Source organism: Paroedura picta, chromosome 2 (assembly GCF_049243985.1).
Source record: "Paroedura picta isolate Pp20150507F chromosome 2, Ppicta_v3.0, whole genome shotgun sequence".
NCBI classification, from domain to species: domain Eukaryota; kingdom Metazoa; phylum Chordata; class Lepidosauria; order Squamata; family Gekkonidae; genus Paroedura; species Paroedura picta.
In genome coordinates, this window is record NC_135370.1 from 177,070,513 (window position 1) to 177,093,299 (window position 22,787).

Sequence of the window (22,787 nt, forward strand, 5' to 3'; positions counted from 1 at the left end):
GGGGAGGCAGTGTGCAGGACCCTGGAAGCGTGAGCCATAGCACGTTCCACACGTGTTACATCAACCGAACGTGACCCCACCCCATCCTCTCTCTACTGGTATGTAAGGCAGGCTTTCTCAACCAGGGTTTCGTGAAACCCTGAAGTTTCTTGACAGCCCCAGAAGGATTTCCTGAATAGGTGGGAGTTAACTATTTTTTCTATATATTTTTTAAAAATTGTGAAACATTTATCAGATGATATGACGATAAATAGTCGTGGCTACCTGTTCCCCCCTCCCAAAACGGCCAATGAGGGACCGGGTGGGGTTGGGAAGGGGAGGGGCCCCGGGTGAGCCTGCACAATGGCACCACTTTTGGGGGTTCTCAAAGCCTGAAGAACCCTTCAGGGGGTTCTCAATGTGGGTCCCATCTGCACCCTTCTTCCCACCCACCCCTCTATGAGATTCTTCTTGGAGGAATGATAGTGACTTGAGTTAGTTTCTTCCACCGTATCTCCTTTTTGTTATTGTGATTAGTTGGGTCTGTGTTATGTTTTTTTTATGTACGGGGGGGGGGAGGGTATTAATGGGGTTTTTACTGGGATTTTATTCAGACTATAACCCGCCAGGAGCCATTTGGGAGTGATAGGTAATAAATTTAATTAATCAATTAATTAAGTTGAGAAAGGCCGCTGTAAGGTATCCCTTGCAGTGCCTCTGAAGACGTTTGACTGCACAGGGAAAGCTTATCCCTGGAGATTCTTTTATTTATTTATTTTATTTATACTTGGGTTTCTATCCCAAGACTCCTAGAAGGCTGGTGGCAGGTAACAATAAAAGAATCTCCCAAGTAAAAGAAGCCCCGTGCAATAAAAAATCCATGCAACAGAGGCTCCTGCTCCCAGGAGACCCATAACGCCTGGGAGGGAAGCAGATACAGAGAGACTGGGAGAGCCCAAATCTTAACTGCCCTGGCCTCACCCCACCGACCTGGCCTTACAGGTGCCCCAAGGCTCCAGAGGTCGGGCTGAGCGCTCTCCAGGCAGGCTGCCTCCTCCAACATGCCCAAACACACGTAGGTGGGCCAATACGTCGGTGATGCGCAGGCGGGGTAGCGCCTTCCTTCCCGTCTCGGGTGCCGGACCGCACGTATGGGGGGCGTGGCCGGGCGGCTGGGATTGGCCGGCGGAGTTCGGCTCATTTGCATCGCCCTCCTGCATCTTTGAGAAGCATCCTCGCTCGGCAAAGGGGTCGCCACCTTCGGACCGCAGCGCTGGGGAAGGCGAAGGGGAGGAAGTTTTGGCCAGCACGGGAGGGAGGGAGGGAGGGAGGGAGGGAGGGGGGGTTGCTGCGATGTGACCTTCCTGCCTGGCTGAAAGTGAAGCGAAGGGTCTTCTGCCAGGTGAGTGGCAAACTCGGGAGTTAAGATGGATTTGGGGAGTTAAGATGCTGGTAGGGGGATAATGTGCTATGTTGCGGAAGGGGAACAGATCCTAAAATGGAACAAATTCAGAGTCCGGTGGCACCTTTAAGACCAACAGATTTTCATTCAAGCGATGAGCTTTCCTGAGCACGCACACTTCCTCTGGGGCAACGTACTAGAACTGTTATTGCCCCTCCTTCTAAGGCTGTGTTTTTAATTCAGTTTTATTATTTCCACTGTAACTGTTTGCCTTGTGGACTCTGTTTTAAAGCAGTTGTAGAAATCAAATTCATAGATCCTAATCTAAACACGTTCCCGAGGGCAGTCCTGTTGGTCAGAGTCTTCCGGAGAGGGCAGCCGCACGGATCTGAAAATAAAGTAGAAGAGCTGGATTTGAATCCAGGAGTTCCTTAGAGACGAATGAAATTCTCAGTGTGGAAGCTTTTGAGGATACCAAGATCTGGGGAAGGGTCCTTTGACTCTCACAAAGCTTCCACAGCAAAAATCTTGATGTAACTTTTATTTAGAATATTTGCACCTGTCTTTCTCTCCAAATGAGGGCATAAGTTGGTTTATGGGAGGGGGGAGAGAAGTTTTAGCAAACACACTAAGATGTAGCAGCAATAAAAGCGCCAGTGTGGTGTTGTGCTTAAAGAGCAGTGGAATCCAATCTGGAGAGCTGGGTTTGATTCCCCACTCCTTCTCCCCATGCAGCCAGCTGGGTGTCTTTGGGATTGTCACAGCTCTCTTAGAGCTGTTCTCGCATAACAGTTCTGTTAGAGCTTTCTACCTCACAGGGTGTTTGTTGCAGGGAGAGGAAAGGGGAAAGGTGTTTGTGAGCCGCTTTGGGTCTCTTTTGGGTAGTGAAAAGCGGGGTATAAAATCCAGCTCTTCTTCCCATTCTCTCTTTGCAACCGCTGTACAAGATTGTCCACATTGGGTCGCTCCGTTTAGGCAAATGGTTTGACGGAAGGGTAATTTTTAAGACCCGTTTGCTTACCGTTCTGTCTCACGCCCTCTCCTCAGTCCCAGTATGGACAGAACAAACAGGTTGGTACCCAAAGTATTCCACTTGAGCTCCGCCACACAAAGCTGGGTTTGTAAAATGAGTCAGATCAAGTGCTTCTTTAATGCAAAGATCCAAGTTTAAATAAGAGAGGACAGTTCTCCTAGAGTCTTGTAGTGCATGCCTTTTTGTCACTAGGTGAATGGACTGTGGAGGATGTAGCAAGAGAAATGATGGACTGATAGAAATGGGTCAAGCAAGAACACACTGATGGCATCACTCGAACTGTTATCAGCGTCTCTAAAGAATGACGTGGGAAAGTATATTATAAAATGCTGCAGTTGAGCCATAAGCAACTGAATTACCTTTCCCTAAAAATTTAGCTGGATAATATAAAGTTCCCATTGATCAGAAAAGCTGATTTTATGAATATAGGCAGATGGTGAGTGGGTGGGCAGGTAGTTGTGAGTTCCTGCATTCTGCAGGGGGTTGGACTAGATGACCGTGGAGGTCCCTTCCAACTCTGTGATTCTATGAACTGTGTATAGAGCCAGTGTGGTATAAAGGTTAAGAGTGGCAACCTCTAATCTGGAAAATCAGGTTTGATGCTCCACTCCTCATGCAACCAGCTGCATGATCTTAGGCTAGTCACAGTTCTCTTGGGGATTTTCTTGCAGAGTCGTTCTGTTAGGGATTTCTCGGCCCCACCTATCTCACACTGGGTCTGTTGTGGGGAAAGGAAGGGAATGCAATTGGAAGCCACTTTGAGACTCCTTCGGGTATAAAAAAACCAACTCTTCTTGTTCAAAACTCGGGTTTGTTGAAAGCCGAAAAGCAATCCAGAGGAGCGGGCTGCCCTTCAGTCTTACATACGGAATGTCAGTAACAGTTCAGAGCCTTTGTTGAGTTCATTTACAATTGCTCATTTCCTTTAAGAAAAATCCACATTCCTCCCACCTCCATAACAAAATTCTTCTCAACAGCATTTTAGACAAGCGCAACTCCACCTGGCATAAGCAAGTACATTGTGCCTGCCCCAGTTATTTCTTTCTGTGCCAAACATTTAACGTCAAGACGGTCGTTTGTAGAAGTCTAGTTCAGTGGCCCGCAAAAGAGGCAAAAATATTTTGCCTTTTCATGGCCCGCTTTTTAAGCTGCCACGCCAAGGTGGGTTTGTAAGTAGGTTTCAAAGCATGCTAGACTAAGACTGGGCTAGACCAGAGGTAGTCAAACTGCGGCCCTCCAGATGTCCATGGACTACAATTCCCATGAGCCCCTGCCAGCGAATGCTGGCAGGGTCTCATGGGAATTGTAGTCCATGGACATCTGGAGGGCTGCCGTTTGACTACCCCCTGGGCTAGACTGTAGGGTAAGACGAGGAATCCTGTTTTTAAAAAGTCGGGACCCAAAAATGGATGCTGAGAGTTCAATTGAAAAGCACTGTGCTATTTTACAGTGCTTTGAGAAGTTGTAGAAACCAGACAGGTAGCTAAATAAGACAAGAGCCAAAAAAAAAGGGGGGGGATCTGGAACCAGAACCACAAAAACCCAACTGAAAAGAGTCAGGATCTTAAATACATCCATGCACAGCTATAGTTTATAGGTCTATAGTTGATTTATGTAGTGCGTATAACACTGTTCTTGCAATAGCCTGTGGGCTGGGTATGTATGTTTTTAATTTTTAAAGTTTTTAAAGTTGTGCACAATAAAAGCCAGACAATGTTGTAATTATCTGATGTTATGCACTCAAATTTTTAAGGTCCTGTTTTCAGTTGTTTTTTGTGGTCCTAGCTAAATAAGGCAGCCTACAGGGAGGTTGCAGTAGAGAGGAAAAAGTCACCAGTACCCAAAGAGTGTGTGGACACGCCCACCCAGGCCCTTCCCACCCCCTCCAGGCCCACCCTTGCCCATTTTGAGAGGGGGAGAGCAGGCCGACATGACCGTATATTGTCGTAAAGGTAAAGGTATCCCCTGTGCAAGCACCGGGTCATGTCTGACCCTTGGGGTGACGCCCTCTAGCGTTTTCATGGCAGACTCAATACGGGGTGGTTTGCCAGTGCCTTCCCCAGTCATTACCGTTTACCCCCCAGCAAGCTGGGTACTCATTTTACCGACCTCGGAAAGATGGGAGGCTGAGTCAACCTTGAGCCGGCTGCTGGGATCGAACTCCCAGCCTCATGGCCAGAGCTTTCAGACTGCATGACTTGCTGCCTTACCACTCTGCACCACAAGAGGCTCTTCTATTGTCGTACCACCCGATAAATGTTTAACAAACATCCAAAATATATAAAAACTGAATTAACACCCCCCCCCCCCAATTTGGGAAACCCTTCAAGGGCTGCCAAGAAAGCCTGGTCTTGTTCATTCCTCCACAGTGTTCAAGCAAGCGCATTCCCAGCCAAAGCTGAATTGTGAACCAGCTCCGTAACACTGCCTGACACACCTTTTAAGCCACCCCATGGGGCTCCAGGTCACCATCCAACGGCACCTGGGAGCACACAACCCACCTGCAGAGACAACCACACTGTGGTGCAGGCCTGGTCCACATATAGTTTATTGATGTAATAAAACAATACAGTTAGTGTTAGATCCAAACACAAAAAAAAAGGAGGAAGAGAATGCGTGGGGGGGGGGGCGGGGGGAGAGGGAATACTGCCCAGCACAAAGAGGAAAAAGAAGAGGTTTTTGTGACATATTCCCTAATATTTTGTTTTTAAAAAAGGTTCCTAAAATGTATTCAGCGTTACCGAAATCTATGGTTAACAACAACAAAAAAAATAACAATAAAATAAAATATACAGTTATTAATAGCGACAAGGTGCATAAAACTCAAAAAGAACATTATGTATCACTGAGCAACTGGAGGCTCGGCTAGGCGACTCTGCTAGCAACAGAGAGGTGAGGGGGGGGGAGAAAAAAAATTAAAAGAGGATTTTTTTTTACAATTCGCTTTTAATATCACCTCTACCCAGACAAGGGAACTGGAAACACTTAAGAGTCGTTTCTTGGGGACACGATAAATCAGCATGAACTTTCACGTCTAGGGGTGGGGGGGACTAGGGGGGGTGATTTTTGTTTCTCTCTCTGCACTGGTGACGCGGGCGACTTCAAAAACATTTGTTTTAAAAAAACGCTTCTCTTGTCGTTCAAAAGGGGAGGTGGAGCCCTCCCGGAGCAGACCCAAGGCCTGTCTGGTTCAGTGCCCTGGTCCTCACAGTGGCCAGCCTGGAGCTTCAATGAAGCCTGCGAGTGGGACATGAAGGGAAACCCCTCCCTTCTTACCCTGCCCCCTAGCAAAGAGGTCACGCACAAGTATATTGCCTCTGAAAATGGAGGCGCTTATTAGCTATTGTGGCCGATCGCTCCGGGCATCCCTTGCCCGTAGCAATTTGTAAATGCCTTGCGTGAAGAAGTCCTTCCTTTTGCCTCCCCGGAACTCACCGACAACTGGCGAGTCCAAATCCAAGTATTATAATTTCTTTCTCTGCTCAGAGACATCTTTACATTAAAAAAAAAAAAAGTCTACGGACTAAAAATCCTCAAACACTGCTAGCTTTTTGAAACCGAGCCCTTTCTTTCCTTTTTCCCCCAGACCGCACTTGGACGTTAAACACGGCATTTAAAGAATGTTACCGTATCACGACACGATTAAAACGACAGCGTTACTCCCCCCCCCCCCAAAAAAAAATTTCAGCGTGATTTCACAGGCGGCAAACGGAACGAGGAGGAACAGAAAGGAAGAGAAGCCTAAAAGATTGTTCTCCTTTCAAAACTAGCTTTGTAAATGCAGAATATATTGCATGAGGAACTTGCTGGTTCTTTTATGCTTGTTTTTTCAATTTTCTTAAGAAAATATATTGTGCGATTGTGGCTACAAATGCACTGTGGCAAAACGACATCTAGTAATTTCTTCTCCCCCCCGCCCCCCGCCTCCTTCTTTAAAAAAAGTTAAAAGAAGTAGAAATTTTATCCAGACGTCGTAGAGCTACAAATCGTAAACTGGCTTCTCGGCTCGCTTACAGATCCACGACGTTTAAAAAGGCTGGGCCTGTTTCACCAATGGAACATCTTTTCCGTAACAAACTCCTGATCCAAAATTTAAAAAATAAATAATAATGAAAAAAAGGCGCCTGCTTAAAAAGCTGCAAAAAAATAAAAATTGCAGCTTGCTCTAAAAAAGGTCCCAAATCACCGTTTCGGCGACCCAAAGGTTCAATTGCGAAAATTGCAGTTTGTGGCGTTCACTGCTGTTTTACGTAAAGAATACATTTTTTTTTCAAAAAAAAAGAAGAGAGAGAGAGAGACTCCAAAAGTAGAAAGGGGATCCGAACCCAACTAACTGAATTAGTGCAGTATTTTGCAGCCAGGCTTCTAAGATCAGATATAGAAAATATAAATAGACTGCTTTTTTTTTCCTTTTTTTTTTTTTTTTAGATGGTGAATCACCAGTGTCCAATAAAACGGAACGACAACGGCGTGGGGGGCGGGAGAGGGGGAAGCTCAGTTGACTTGATCCAGGGCTTTCAGGAGGTCTTCCCCCTGCAGCAGGTTTCGGTTGCCTTGGACGGGGGCGTTCACTTCGCAGTCGTAGCTGGTGAGCTGGGGAAGTCCCTTCTCGTCCATCGACTGCCCTAGGAGCTTGCTGGCTATGTCTGGAAGGGAGGGCGAATAAGCATGTCACTTGTGCAATAACGTGGAAAAGGGGAGACAAAGAATCAAATTCACATTTGTTTCCCATGAACACAGGAAGGTGCATTATAGTGACTCAGACCCTTGGTCCGTAACGGTCAGTAATGGGGAATCGGCGGTTCTCCCAAGGTCCCCACCTCCTTAGGCAGCCCCTTCCCCTGCTGAACTAGACTCCTAGAATCCTAGAGTGGGAAGGGGCCATCCAGGCCATCTAGTCCCACCCCCTGCTCAGTGCAGGATCAGCCTCAAGCATCCAGGAGAAGGATCTGTCCAGCCGCTGCTTGAAGTGAGGGGGAGCTCCCCTTCTCCTTAGGCAGCCCCTTCCACTGCTGAACTAGACTCCTAGAATCCTAGAGTGGGAAGGGGCCATCCAGGCCATCCAGTCCCGCCCCCTGCTCAGTGCAGGATCAGCTTCAGGCATCCAGGAGAAGGATCGGTCCAGCCGCTGCTTGAAGACGGCCAGTGAGGGGGAGCTCCCCACCTCCTTAGGCAGCCCCTTCCACTGCTGAACTAGACTCACAGAGTGGGAAGTATCCATAGAGGCCATCTAGTCCAACCCCCTGCTCAATGCAGGATCAGCCTCAAGCATCCAGAATAAGTAGCTGTCCAGCCACTGCTTGAAGAGGCTGAGGGTCTTAGAATCATACTGAGGGTCTTAGAATCATAGAATCCTAGAGTTGGAAGGGGCCATACAGGCCATCTAGTCCAACTCCCTGCTCAACGGAGGATCAGCCCTAAGCATCCTAAAGCATCCAAGAAAAGTGTGCATCCAACCTTTGCTTGAAGACTGCCAGTGAGGGGGAGCTCACCACCTCCTTAGGCAGCCTATTCCACTGCTGAATTACTCTGACTGTGAAAAATTTTTTCCTGATATCTAGCCTATATCGTTGTACTTGAAGTTTAAACCCATTACTGCGTGTCTTCTCCTCTGCAGCCAATGAGAACAGCATCCTGCCCTCCTCAAAGTGACAACCTTTCAAATACTTAAAGAGGGCTATCATGTCCCCTTTCAACCTCCTTTTCTCCAGGCTGAACATTCCCAAGTCCCTCAACCTATCTTCATAGGGCTTGGTCCCTTGGCCCCAGATCATCTTCGTCGCTCTCCTCTGTACCCTTTCAATTTTATCTACGTCCCTCTTGAAGTGAGGCCTCCAGAACTGCACACAGTACTCCAGGTGTGGTCTGACCAGTGCCGGATACAATGGGACTATGACATTTTGTGCTTTTGATGTGATGCCCCTGTTGATACAGCCCAAAATGGCATTCGCCTTTTTTACTGCTGCATCACACTGCCTGCTCATGTTTAGTTTACAATCCACAAGTACCTCAAGGTCTCGTTCACACACAGTGTTTCCTAGAAGCATGTCCCACATCCAGTAGGCATGCTTTTCATTTGTCAGACCCAGATGCAGAACTTTACACTTATCTTTATTAAATTGCATCTTGTTCTCATTGGCCCATTTTTTTTTTCTTCCCCTCTGCTGCCAACACAAGCTGCTCCCTGCTCCGGTTCCAGTGACAACCTTTCAGGTAGTTCAAGGGAGCCATCCTGTCCCCTCTCCACCTCCTCATCTCTGGGCTTAAAATTCCTGAGTCCCTCAGCCTTTCCTCCCCAGGCCTCGGATCATCCTGTCGCTCTCCTCTGCACCCTTTTAGTTTTGCCAACGTCCTTTTTGAAACAAGGCCTCCAGGTGGGGGCTGACCAATGCGGTAGACAGCGGGACTAGGACATCTTGCGATTTTGATATGATACCTCTTGTCCTCCTCAAAAACAAGTAGGTAAATTCATAACCAAGCATTGTGAATTGCAATTCTTCAACAAACAAGGGAGGAAAAGGAAAAGTGACTGGGGAGGGGGAGAATCACTTCCTGTTGGTTTTTTAAACCAAGTTTTCAACTCTTCTGGAAGTATGCTAGGTCTGCCCAGTAAAATCCCAGATGGGGAGGGTGACTAAGATTTCAGACAGCTAGAAGAGCGGACCTTCGCTGCCTCATTTATTCCAGTGACCTAGCCATAAGCCAACCTAAACTGATGCAGGAGCTGATGGTACCGCTTTACTCTGCTCTGGTTCGGCCTCACTTGGGAGTCCTGTGTTCAGTTTGGGCACCCCAGTTGAAGATGATATATAGGCTAGATATCAGGAAAAAAATTTTCACAGTCAGAGTAGTTCAGCAGTGGAATAGGCTGCCTAAGGAGGTGGTGAGCTCCCCCTCACTGGCAGTCTTCAAGCAAAGGTTGGATACACACTTTTCTTGGATGCTTTAGGATGCTTAGGGCTGATCCTGCGTTGAGCAGGGGGTTGGACTAGATGGCCTGTGTGGCCCCTTCCAACTCTATGATTCTATGACAAACTGGCGCGTGTCCAGAGGAGGGCATCAAAGATGGTGAGGGGTTTGAAGACCGAGGCATATGAGGAAAGGTTGGGGGAGTTTGGTCTGTTTAGCCTGGAGAGGAGATGACTGAGAGGGGATCTGATAACCATCCTCAAGTATTTAAAAGGCTGCCATATAGAGCAGTGGTCCCCAACGTTTTTATCACCAGGGACCGGTCAATGCTTGACAATTTTACTGAGGTCCGGGGGGGGGTAGTATTTTGCTGAGGGACGTCGCCGCTGCCTGAGCCCCTGCTCCACTTGCTTTCCCGCTGGTGCCCCTGACTTCCCACCACCCTCAGGGGGGAGTTGCCAGCAGCAGCTGCGCAGTGCCACGCTGAGGGGGAGCCCCAGCCATGGCGCCTACAGGAGAGCACCAAAGGTGAGACAAAGGCAGAGTGGCAGGGCAGCCCCCGAAGCAGCAGCCGGGGAGGAGGACATGGAGGAGCCTCGGCCCGGTACCGACTCTTCTAAGGACTGGGGGTTGGGGACCACTGATATAGAGGATGGAGCAGAATTGTTCTCTCTTGCCCCAGAGAGACAGACCAGAACCAATGGGATTAAATTAATGCAAAAGAAATTCCATCTAAACATCTGGAAGAAGTTCCTGACAGAACAATTTCTCAGTGGGGCAGGATTCCTCGGGAGGTGTTGGGTTCTCCATCTTTGGAGATCTTTAAGCAGAAGCTGGAGCGAGAGGGCTGGGAGTGGACTAGATGACCCAGGAGGTGTCTTCCAACTCTATGATTCTATGCTTCTAACCAGAGAAATTATGCAACATGGCTAGCAGAGGTTGCAACTTTTTTTTTGGGGGGGGGACAGAAGCTGGATTGCAGTGGGCAGCATTTTGGTTCTTCCAGAGCCAGCATGTTATAGTGGCTAGAAGTGGCAGCCACTAATCTAGAGAGCTTCCCCATCTCCCCTCTGGGAGATTCCCCATTCCTCTTCCACATGCAGCTAGCTGGGTGACCCTGGGCCAGTCACAGTTCTCTCAGAGCTCTCTCAGCCCCACTTACCTCACGAGGTGTCTGTTGTGGGGAGAGGAAGGGAAGGCAATATAAACCGCTTTCATTCATTTTATTTTTAGATTTAGATAGACCCCGCTCTTCCCAAGGGGGGCTCGGGCCAGCCTTGAGACTCCTTCAGGTAATACAAAAGAACCCAGCTGCTGCTGCTTCGCCCATCCTGCTTCCAACATAAATGCACCTGATGCTGCCTCATACTGAATCAGGCCCTTGGTCCTTCAGGGTCAGTACTGTCTACTCAGGCTGGCAGCAGCTCTCCAGGGCCTTGGCGGAAGTCTTCCCCATCACCTGCTGCCTGGTCCTTTTTAGCTGGAGATGCCGGGGATCAAACCGGGGACCTTCTGCATGCCAAGCAGAGGCTCTTCCACTGAGCCACGGCCCCTCCCTAGAAATATGAACACAGGAATCTGCTTATACTAAGTCAGCTCATTGGTCTATCCAGGTCAGTCTTCCCCATCACCTCCTGCCTGGTCCTTTTTAGCTGGAGATGCCAGGGATCAAACCGGGGACCTTCTGCATGCCAAGCAGAGACTCTTCCACTGAGCCACAGCCCCTCCCTAGTAAATATGAACACAGGAAGCTACTTATACAAAGTCTGATCACTGGTCTATCCAGGTCAGTCTTCCCCATCACCTCCTGCCTAGTGCTTGAACCTGGTCCGTCAACCTTCAAGGCCGGGAATTGAACCTGGGACCTTCTGCATATGAAGCTGAGGCGCTTCCACTGACTCACAGCCCCTCCCTAATAAATACGACTACAGGATGCTGCTTATACTAAGTCAGGTCATTGGTTTATCAAGGTGAGTCTTTCCCGTGACCTCCTGCCTGGTCCTTTTAGCTGGAGGCCAGGAATTGAACCTGGGACGTTCTACATACCAAGCTGAGGGTCTTCTAATGACCTGCAGTACCTCCCCTTACGGGAAACAAACACAGTCCTGCTGTTCAGCAGCTCGTCAGGCAGGGAATGGCGCCTGGTCTCCTGGAGCAATCCTAAGGAGGTCTCCTCAAGTGAGTCCTCTTTTATTCAACAAGAAGTCTCCTCTCCTCATATCTTGCTGCTCCATTTCTCTTTCAGGGTCAAACAAATCAATCCAACAAACTTCACAGGTGCCTTTTCAGATGTTCCACGTGCAGCAATGGCACTGAGAGCACAACGACAGCCCGGGAAAGCCCAACCCCGTCAGATCTCGGAAGCTAAGCAGGGCTGAGCCTGGCTAGCACTGGGACGGGAGACCCCCAAGGGACACCCAGGGTCGTGATGCAGAGGCAGGATATGGCAAGACCAGCTCTGAGTGTTGCTTGCCAGGCTGCCAAAAATGAAATAGGAGGGGTAGGACCCAGTGAAGGAGCACACCCAAAGCAAGTAACAGGGCACCGGGATACCAGCACGGCGCATCAGATGTTAGAATCATAGAATCACTGAGTTGGAAGGGACCTCCTGGGTCATCTAGTCCAACCCCCTGCACTATGCAGGACGCCCACAATCCTATCGCTCATCCACTGTCACCCCCCTTGAACCTTCACAGAATCAGCCTCTCTGTCATATGTCTCTCCAGCCTCTGTTTAAAAATCTCCAACGATTTAGGATGCTTTGGGATGATCCTGCGTTGAGCAGGGGGTTGGACTAGATGGCCTGTAGGGCCCCTTCCAACTCTATGATTCTCTATGAAAGATGGAGAACCCACCACCTCCCGAGGAAGCCTGTTCCACTGGGAAACTGCTCTGTCAAGAACTTCTTCCAGATGTTGAGACGGAATTTAGAATCATAGAATCCTAGAGTTGGAAGGGACCTCCTGGGTCATCTAGTCCAGCCCCCTGCACTGTGCAGGACACTCCCAACCCTATTGCTCGTCTACTGTCACCTGCCACCTCCTTGAATCTTCACAGAATCAGCCTCTCCATCAGACAGTTCTCCAGCCTTTGCTTAAGAATCTCCAAAGATGGGGAACCCATCACCTCCCGAGGAAGCCTGTTCCACTGGGAAACTTCTTCCGGATGTTTAGATGGAATTTAGAATCATAGAATCCTAGAGTTAGAAGGGACCTCCTGGCTCATCTAGTCCAACCCCCTGCACTATGCAGGACACTCACAAACCCTCTCGCTCATCCACTGTCACCTGCCACCTCCTTGAATCTCCACAGGTCTTCTAGTTCCAACACGGTGGTGGTCCCTGGCCCGAAGGAAGTACGTCTGGCCTCAACCGGGGCCACAGCCAAAGCAAACTGCTGGTTGAGACCTGGGCCCTGAAGGAGCTACCCAAGTTCCATGGAGCCTGCAAAATGGCACTCTTCCCCTAGGCTTTCGGTTGAGGCCAGGACAAGCCTTCCGCCAAGAAAATCTACGGGCCTCCCTCCAATCTCCAGGTACTCCTTCCGCCGAACCGATTAGAATGGACTCAGGGCGTATCGAGGAACCAATGAGGAGAAATGACAGAGCGCTATTCATTTTAATAACATTTTAACTGCGCTCTTGTGAACGATGTATATCAAAGCCAACAAATAGCAGCCATAATTATAACACGCATACTGACCTGACGGCAGCAAGATGACCGTCTTCTCCGCCACCTCGTTCTGCCCGCTGGACTTGCACCCTTTTATACGTTTCCAGGCCAGGGACACATTGGCTCCAGGACTGCCCGGCTGTGCCAGCAAAGCACCCTTTAGAAAACACAAGAGGCATATAGGAAATTCTGTTACCGAGAGGCAGTGCCCTTGAGTGAAAGCGAACCAACTGCGACTGGCTGTCCTTTCAAAGCAAGTCTGTAGGTGGCCAGTCTTTCGGGAGAAAGCTGGAATGTCAATCTCCCAAAGCCCCAGGAAATCGCCACAGTGTAGATTTCCAAGCGATTTCATTGTTCGTTTTGTGCATTTTTAAAAGCTGTTGCCAATCTACACAGTCACAAATGCAATGATGTAAATTACATTTGTTCCGCATAATATGTTTCTGGTAAGGGCTTGGAGGAGGAGCTGGTCTCATGGCTTAAGTGCCACTCAGCGCTTAACAACCACTCAGGGTGGCTGTCCTGCCCCTGAGTGCCTCCTTCTCCAACCAGATTGCTTGTCTGTCCAGCGGCCAGCCAATCGCCTTCTGTCCCCCACCTCTGACCACCCCCTCCTCCTTTCACTTCCCTCTGAGGCTGCAGATCCCTGCCGCCTGAGAGCTGCCCCTGCCTGTGAGTTCCCTAACAGCTGTCTGCAGCCTTTCCAGGTCCTGGGGGGGACCATCCACAGAGTTCTTCCACCCCCCACCCCCCAAATCTAGCATCCATGGTATTCCTGAATGCAAAGGGCTTTCCAAAGAGGCCTTTTCCTGCTGAGTTTCAGACCTGTCTACGCTCATAATCCAGCCCCTTTTCCCTCTGCTGTAACTTCTCCTGCTGTTCTGAGAGAAGAAGTTCCTGAGGCCTGATGCTGCCTAGGAAAGCTGCCCTGCTCCTGTGACTGGTATACTCCATGCCCTGGTAACCTCCGGGCTTGACTACTACAATACATTCTACACGGGGCTACCCTCAATGATGGTCCGGAAGCTGGAACTGGGGCAGAATGGCGCAGTTCAAGTTCTGACAGGTCTCTGGGCAGATGCACATCATGCCAGTCTTGAAAGATGTGCCCCGGCTCCCTATTTGCTACCAAGCCCGGTCCAGGGTGATGTTAACATAAAAAGCCTTACATTGTTTGGGCTCCGGTTATTTGAAGGAGCACCTTTTCCCATACAGATCAATCTGAGATCTAAAGGCGAGAGTTTTCTGGCAGTCCCGCCTCTCTCAAAGGTTCAGGAGTGGTGATATGTAGGAAGGCCTTCTCTGTGGTGGCCCCCAGACTTTGGAACAGCCTCCCACTTGGGATTCATCAGGCATCTGAGGATCCCCATGCCTGAAGGACTTGCTTAGTCCCCGCAGGACTTGCCAGGTCAAATTGCTCAGGTTGGCCTTTGGCAGTTCACCAGATGCTCTGGGCTGGTCTGACAGTGGCAGGGTGGTATGCTGAGTCATGTGCCTTAATATTTTATATGTATTATATCTGGCTTTTAGAGCCTCTTGTGGCGCAGAGTGGTAAGGCAGCCGTCTGAACGCTTTGCCCATGAGGCTGGGAGTTCAATCTGATCAGCCGGCTCCAGGTTGACTCAGCCTTCCATCCTTCCGAGGTTGGTAAAATGAGTACCCAGCTTGCTGGGGGGTAAACGGTAATGACTGGGGAAGGCACTGGCAAAACACCCCGTATTGAGTCTGCCATGAAAACGCTGGAGGGCGTCACCCCAAGGGTCAGACATGACTCGGTGCTTGCACAGGGGATACCTTTACCTTTTTTACCTGGCTTTTAAGTGATTTATTTAGCTGTAAGTGTCGTGAGCCACCTTGCAAACATCTGGGTGAGCAGCAAAGACCTCCAGAAGACCCCTGGCAAGGGCTTCTGGGAATTGTAGTCCACAGACATCTAGAGAGCCACAGTTGGCCACTCGTATGCCATGGTAGGAAGGACTCCCTGGAGAAGAGCCTAATGCTGGGAGCGATCGAGGGCAAAAGAAGAAGGGGATGACAGAGAATGAGGCGGCTGGATGGAGTCACTGAAGCAGCCGGTGCAAACTTAAATGGACTCCGGGGAATGGTAGAGGACAGGAAGGCCTGGAGGATCATTGTCCATGGGGTCACGATGGGTCGGACACGACTTCGCACCTCACAACAACAACAACATACCCTGTCAGCTCTCAGTTGTCATTTCTCCCAGCTAAAAAAAGCCTTAACATCCTTAACCTTTCTTCATTTTAAATCAATTTAATAAACACGTGTCTCATATGCAGGTCACTTTCACTAAGCTAAGGCTTTACTCAGCTAGGCAGGCTGTCCATATCATTTTACACCCTAGAAGACAAGGATTTCTATATTCTAAGATATGAGGCAAGCACATATGCATGCATGAGCCCAGATGCATGGAACACACCCATGCCTCTTCTCAGGAAGGACAAGGATGTGGCTAATTACAAGAGCCAGCTTGGTGTAGTGGATAAAAATACCAATCTCTCAAGAACAGGGTTCGATTCCCCCTTCTTCCTCCACATGCAGCCAGCTGGGTGACCTTGGGCTGGTCGGAGCTCTGGTAGAACTGTTCTCGCAGAGCAGTTCTCTCAGAGCTCTCTCAGCCTCCCCTCCCTCGCACGCTGTCTGTTGTGGGGGGAAGAAGGGAAGGAGATTGTAAGCCACTTTGAGACTCCATTGGGTAGCAAAAAATGGGGTACAAAAAAACCTAGCTCTTCTTTGTCTGTTCATTTCATGTTTGCTTGGCTCCAGAAAATGTCCTGCTACGCTGCGCCCCAGATTTATTTACACGTTTATTATACAAAACACAATCCCTGTCAGCAAAAAAGGAAAGCAAAAAGAGAGAGAGGTGACGCTTTTTATTGTTTCAACCGCAACAGGGGCAAAAGAATCTGTGAGAACTTACGATCCCCACTGCTTGGAAAAGTAGACTGTCCTGGTCCATTTTCCGCTTCCTCTGAATGTTCTGCAGAGCTATGATCTTTGGATTGAGGTCTTCGTTTGTCACGGTTGATCTACTGCAGGAAAGAGATTCCAACGGTTAAGTTCTAGCTCCACACAGAAAGACCAACCGGCCACACGTGGAATCATTGCCTGGATTTCACCATGCTCCTTTGCTCATTTATTTTTATATTTTTCTTTCTATTTATATACAGCCACTCTGCCAGTAGACTTGCGGCAGATTTAGAAACCAAAAGAATCCCAAAACATCAACACTTGGGTTCCCTGCTCCTGTTCTCTCTTGCCCCGGAGGGACGGACCAGAACCAATGGGATGAAATCAATGCACAAGAAATTCCTGACAGTCAGAGCGGTTTCTCAGAGGAACAGGCTTCCTCGGGAGGTGGTGGGTTCTCCCTCTTTGGAGATTTCTAAACAGAGGCTAGAGAGCCATCTGACGGAGAGGCTGATTCTGTGAAGGCTCAAGGGGGTGGCAGGTGACAGTGGATGAGCGAGAGGGTGGTGAGTGTCCTGCATAGTGCAGGGGTTGGACTAGATGACCCAGGAGGTCCCTTCCGACTATATGATTCTATGATTCTAAATTCCGTCTAAACATCCGGAAGAAGTTCCTGACGGTTAGAGCGGTTCCTCAGTGGAACAGGCTTCCTTGGGAGGTGGTGGGTTCTCCATCTTTGGAGATTTTTAAACAGAGGCTGGACAGCCATCTGACAGAGAGGCTGATTCTGTGGAGGTTCAAGGGGGTGGCAGGTGACAGTGGATGAGCGAGAGGGTTGAGAGTGTCCTGCATAGTGCAGGGGGTTGGACTAGATGACCCAGGAAGTCCCTTCCAACTCTACGATTCAATGATTCCCCAAGAGCTGCAAAGAAATGGGCGGTATAGAAATCTAAATAAATAAATAAAGGTGAGGTGAGTTAGGCATAACCACCAATATCTGTAGGGCCCCTGCTCCCTCCCTCCCAGAAATCCATCTTTGCGTTCTGCTCCTGGACCTGTTTGTACTGTTACCACTGTCACAATCATCAGTAGTATTAATGTTAAAGTTATTTATATGTTATGGATTGCTTCTTGTTTAGTTTCTACATTCTATGTAAACCACCCTGAGCCTCCAGGGAGGGCGGTATATAAATATAATAAATCAATAAAATAGAGGTGAATCAGGGCTCGTCAGAACCTGAACTCGAGTCAGGGATGGAACCTTGATCTGCACATAGCCATACCCAAAGAAAGGTGTTAAAAGTCAAGTGGGTAGCTGTGTTGGCCTGAAGTCGCACAACAAAAGGAATCCTATAGCACCTTTAAGACCAACAAAGATTTATTCAAGGCATGCTCCGGGGCCACCTAACTAGTTTCTTGGTTGCTCTAAAGGTGTTGTTAGACTCAAAAAAAAAAAAGAAGAGAGTGCTTTTCTTATCTAGTACTAGCCGCTATGTAGCTAGAATCAGGAAGAACAGGGACTCTAGGGCAGAAGATGCACGATAATTTCAGGCAGATCTGGTTCATAAGAAAAAGGACCTTGGGGATCAGACCAGGGGTCCACCTATTCCAGCATCCTCTCTCCCACAGTGGACAATCTGGAGGGACAACAACAGGGAACTTTTCTACCATTGAGAACCCCCTGCAACATTCTCCAGGCTTCAAGAAACCCCAGAAATGGTGCAATTCTGCAAAATATGGTTTGGGAAGCATAGCTGTGGACTCACCCACCCAGGGTCCCTCCCCTTCCCACCCCCTCCAGGCCCAACACTGGCCATTGGGTGGAGTCGACATAATCATATATGGCCAAAAAGGTAAAGGTATCCCCTGTGCAAGCACCGGGTCATGTCTGACCCTTGGGGTGACGCCCTCCAGCGTTTTCATGGCAGACTCAATACAGGGTGGTTTGCCAGTGCCTTCCCCAGTCATTACCGTTTACCCCCCAGCAAGCTGGGTACTCATTTTACCGACCTCGGAAGGATGGAAGGCTGAGTCAACCTTGAGCCGGCTGCTGGGATCGAACTCCCAGCCTCATGGGCAGAGCTTTCAGACATCATGTCTGCTGCCTTACCACTCTGCGCCACAAGAGGCTCTTTATATGGCCATATTACCTGATCAATGTTTAACAAATGTTTACAAATTATTTAAAAATTGATTAACTCCCACCCATGTAGAAAACCCTTCCAAGGCCCCCAAGACACCCCCAACCTGGTTGAAAAAGCTTGGCATTAGAGGCTGAGGCCTTCCCCTGATGCTGTTTTCGGTCACTGGGATTCAGATCTTGACTGCTTTTGAATGTGGTTCCCTTTATTTACCACCGATGGACATGTCTTCTATGAATCTACCTAATCCCCTTCTAAAGCTGCCTGTGCTTGTGGCCATTGCTGTGAGTGGTGACAGCAAATTTTAATGACTCTCCGTGTTAAGAAGTGTTTCCTTTGGCCGTCTTGAATCTACTGCCAGTCAGCTTAATTGGACACCCTCCAAATCTAGTTGTTTGAGAGGGGGAGGAAAAGTTCTCTTTGTCAATTCTTTGTACCCTGTGCATAATCTTATAAACTTCCATCCTAAAATCATAGAATTGGGAGGGGCCATCCAGGCCACCTAGTCCCCCCCCCCCCCGCTCAAGGCAGGATCAGCCTCAAGCATCCAGGAGAAGGATCTGTCCAGCCGCTGCTTGAAGACCACCAGTGAGGGGGAGCTCCCCACCTCCTTAGGCAGCCCCTTCCACTGCTGAACTAGACTCCTAGAATCCTAGAGTGGGAAGGGGCCACCCAGGCCATCTAGTCCCACACCCTGCTAGTGCAGGATCCGCCTAAAGCATCCAGAAGTAGCTGCTTGAAGTCCACCACTGAGGGAGAGCTCACTAGCTCATGAAGCAGCCCCTTCCACTGCTGAACTGGACTCCTAGAATCCTAGAGTGGGAAGGGGCCATGCAGGCCATCTAGTCCCACCCCCTGCTAGTGCAGGATCAGCCTCCAGCATCCAGGAGAAGGATCTGTCCAGCCGCTGCTTGAAGACCACCAGTGAGGGGGAGCTCCCCACCTCCTCAGGCAGCCCCTTCCCCTGCTGAACTAGACTCCTGGAATCCTAGAGTGGGAAGGGGCCATCCAGGCCATCTAGTCCCACCCCCTGCTCAGTGCAGGATCAGCCTCAGGCATCCAAGAGAAGGATCTGTCCAGCCGCTGCTTGAAGACGGCCAGTGAGGGGGAGCTCCCCACCTCCTTAGGCAGCCCCTTCCACTGCTGAACTAGACTCCTAGAATCCTAGAGTGGGAAGGGGCCATCCAGGCCATCTAGTCCCACCCCCTGCTCAATGCAGGATCAGCCTCAAGCATCCAGGAGAAGAATCTGTCCAGCCGCTGCTTGAAGACCGCCAGTGACGGGGAGCTCCCCACCTCCTGAGGCAGCCCCTTCCACTGCTGAACTAGACATAGAATCCTAGAGTGGGAAGGGGCCATGCAGGCCATCTAGTCCCACCCCCTGCTCAGTGCAGGATCAGCCTCAAGCATCCAGGAGAAGGATCTGTCCAGCCGCTGCTTGAAGACCGCCAGTGACGGGGAGCTCCCCACCTCCTTAGGCAGCCCCTTCCATGGCTGAACTACTCTACTTCAATTTCCCCACAGGAGTGCGTGGTGTAGGCATGTTTTAATAATTAAAGGGAAGCAAGATTGTTCACAGCTACCTTTTCCCCAACGTGACCGTTAACAAGTTGGGTGTCCCCGGACTCGATTTCCCTTTCTGCTCCACCAGGCCTTTTCCCGTTCGGACCGGCGACGCCGTTCGACTCGGGCTCTCTGCGTACGGCGAGGCTGGGCGGCTGGCCTTGTCCGCGGCGATCTGACCGGGGCCGACGAGCGTCTTTGGGTCGTCGGTACGTTTGGTGGGCGTGGGCTTCAGCTCATCCCTGGCGACAGAGGGTATCGTGGCAGGCTGAAACAGGAGGGCACTGGCCGTGTTGGGAGGAGCGCTCGCCGAGCTGCTCTCCAGCGGAGAAAGCTGATCAAAGGAACGCAACTGGAAGTCATCGTCCATGGGGATGTAGGGAGCTAACATCTCCAGATCTAAATCTGTTTCCTGGAAGGCAAAAGGAGAACGGGTTAGTGCAGGCTTCCTCAACCAGGGTTGCGTGAAAACCCAGGTTCCCTTGAGCAGTGGTCCCCAACCACCGGCCGTGGCTCCCTCTCCCCGCCCCCCCCCCCCCCCGCGGTGAGAAACTTCCCAGGCTGCAAGCAAATTGGCCGCCAAAGCGGCTGATTAGCTTGTAGCCCGGCAAGCTTCTTTTTTTGGGGAGGGGGGGAGAGGGAAGCAAGGCCGTCGGCGCAAATGCGCAACAGGTCAGCGCATGTGCGTTTGCGGCCGCGCATGGCGCAAACGCGTATGCGTGAACCTGCTGCGCATCCACGAAATTGCCGCACAAGCGTGAAATTGCCACGCATGTGCGAAATTGCCATGCATGTGCGTTTGTGGCTGCGCATGGCGCAAACGTGCATGCACGGACCTGCCGCACATTCGCGGCCGCCGGATCGCCCTCCTCCCGCCACCGGTCCGCAGCCTTAAAAAGGTTGCGGACCACTGCCCTTGAGGACCCTGGAAGGGTTTCCGAAATGGGTGGAAGTCATTTTCAATATATTTTTGAAATTTGCTAAACATTTACCAGGTGGTGGGGCCATATATGGTCATGTTGGCCCCCCTTCCAAAATGATCAATGATGAGCCCGGCAGAGGAAGGTGAGGAGCCCCGGGTGGGCGTGTCCACAGCTCTGCTTCCCAACCATATTCTGCACCATGGTGCCACTTCTTGGGTTCCATGAAACCCGAAGAGTGTTTCAGGGGTTTATCAATGGTAAAAAAGTTGGGAAAGGCTGGGTTAGTGGAAGTCGCAGCCGCAGGGATGGTGCCTGAATGCTTCTGAAGCTGCCTTCTACTGAATTAATGATAACAATAACAGGAAAGGGACAGTCACAGTGGACCGGAATAATAATGGGTAAGGCAAGTTCAAATAATCTTATAGGTGGTTCTTTAATCCCAGTTTCATTGGCACTCTGTCAGTACTGATCTCGGATGGGCGGTTTAATAGCAAATCCTAATAATAAGTCCCTTAAAGAAAGACTTCGTGCTCTTTCACGTGTACAGCTTCCATGGTCTCAAGGTCGATTTACGGCTTTGCCTTTTAAATCTCTGATGGTTGTGCTGAATAATAGCAGAACTGAAAGGGTGTCTGTTGTGGGGAGAGGAAAGGGAAGGTGATTGTAAGCTGCCTAGAGACTCCCTCCGGTAGAGGAAAGCTGCATATAAGAAACAACTCTTCTTCTTCTTTTTGCCCCACTACACATCTGCTTACACTTAATGACTCTGAACTTCCTTTGCCACACTGTCGCCTGCTCACCCGGTTTCTGACGGTCCTCATGCAGACCCAGAGCTGGAAGAGACCCCAAGGGGCATCTTGACCTACCTCCCGTCCAATGCGGGAAAATTCACCCGCACTCTCCCCTATGCCCAGGGGGAGGCTAAAACCCTCCAGGATCCCTGGGCCAAACTGCAGCCACTTGCTGCGGCTCTGAGAAAGCCCTGGGAATCTCCAGAGTTTGCTTGCGTGCCCCACCTGCATGGAGAACGGGCTCTTGGAGTCCGGGTCGATGGCAAAGAGCTTCTCCACCAGCTCTAGCTTGAACTCGCTGGCCATCTCGTTGTCCACATCGAAGCAGTAGTCACTGGGGCTGCTGGGCTGCAAAAGACAATCCCGGTGACAAAGTCGAAAGACACCCAGGAGGATATGCGCAGACAGGGAAAGAAACCGGGGGGCTCAGTAAACCCTGTACGTTTCCATAGAACTTGGGTAAACTGTCGTAATATCATTGCCGTGCCACATAAAAGGGAACTTGAGATCAAGGATGGTTTACCAGTTAGCCAGCGTGCCTTGTGGTCAGAGAAATCTGCCCAGCAACCGTTGATGAAACTGGACTGCCTTTTTCCTATTGTTAGAATATCCCCCCCTCAGGGCCAACATATGTACAACCTTCAGCCAGTGAATCTCTTCAGAGTGAAACATAAGAACATAAGAAGAGCCCTGGGGGATCAGACCAGTGATGCAGCATCCTATCTCACACAGAAGCCAGCCAGCTCCTCCAAAGGGCCAAAAACAGGGCTTTAAAGTCGAGACTTTCATTAGATCATAGGAAGAGTCTTGCTGGAGTCCATCTAGTCCAGCCTCCTGTCTCACACAGGGGCCAGCCAGTTCCTCTGGAGGGCCAGCAACAGGGCAGAGAGGCCGAGGCCTTCCTAAGGACATCAGGAGAGCCCTGCTGGGTCAGACCAGGGGTCCATCCAGTCCAGCCTCCTGTCTCACACAGGGGCCAGCAACAGGGCAGAGAGGCCGAGGCCTTCCTAAGGACATCAGGAGAGCCCTGCTGGATCAGACCAGGGGTCCATCCAGTCCAGCCTCCTGTCTCACACAGGGGCCAGCCAGTTCCTCTGGAGGGCCAGCAACAGGGCAGAGAGGCCGAGGCCTTCCTAAGGACACCAGAAGAGCCCTGCTGGGTCAGACCAGGGGTCCATCCAGTCCAGCCTCCTGTCTCCCACAGGGGCCAACCAGTTCCTCTGGAGGGCTTACAACAGGGCAGAGAGGTTACGGCCTTCCCCTAATGTTGCCTCCAGAGAGCCAGTTTGGTGTAGTGGTTAGGAGTGCGGACTTCTAATCTGGCATGCCAGGTTCGATTCTGCACTCCCCCACATGCAACCAGCTGGGTGACCTTGGGCTCGCCACGGCACTGATAAAACTGTTCTGACCGGGCAGTGATATCAGGGCTCTCTCAGCCTCACCCACCCC

The 22,787-nt window shown here is 50.2% G+C and overlaps 1 protein-coding gene across 3 annotated transcripts in view; it reads right to left on the minus strand.

Moving 5' to 3' along the window:
• Positions 1-4,944: 4,944 nt before the first annotated feature.
• The window catches only part of HIF1A (hypoxia inducible factor 1 subunit alpha), a 76,515-nt gene continuing 58,672 nt past the window's right edge, over positions 4,945-22,787 (minus strand). For all 3 annotated transcript variants that reach the window (XM_077323919.1, XM_077323917.1, XM_077323918.1), the window contains 5 exons: positions 21,564-21,686; positions 19,645-20,036; positions 15,932-16,043; positions 13,024-13,150; positions 4,945-7,060 (listed from right to left, as the gene is read on the minus strand). In XM_077323919.1, the coding sequence (XP_077180034.1) occupies positions 6,909-7,060; positions 13,024-13,150; positions 15,932-16,043; positions 19,645-20,036; positions 21,564-21,686 (906 nt within the window). In that variant the 3' untranslated portion in view covers positions 4,945-6,908. The remainder of the gene's footprint in view (positions 7,061-13,023; positions 13,151-15,931; positions 16,044-19,644; positions 20,037-21,563; positions 21,687-22,787) is intronic.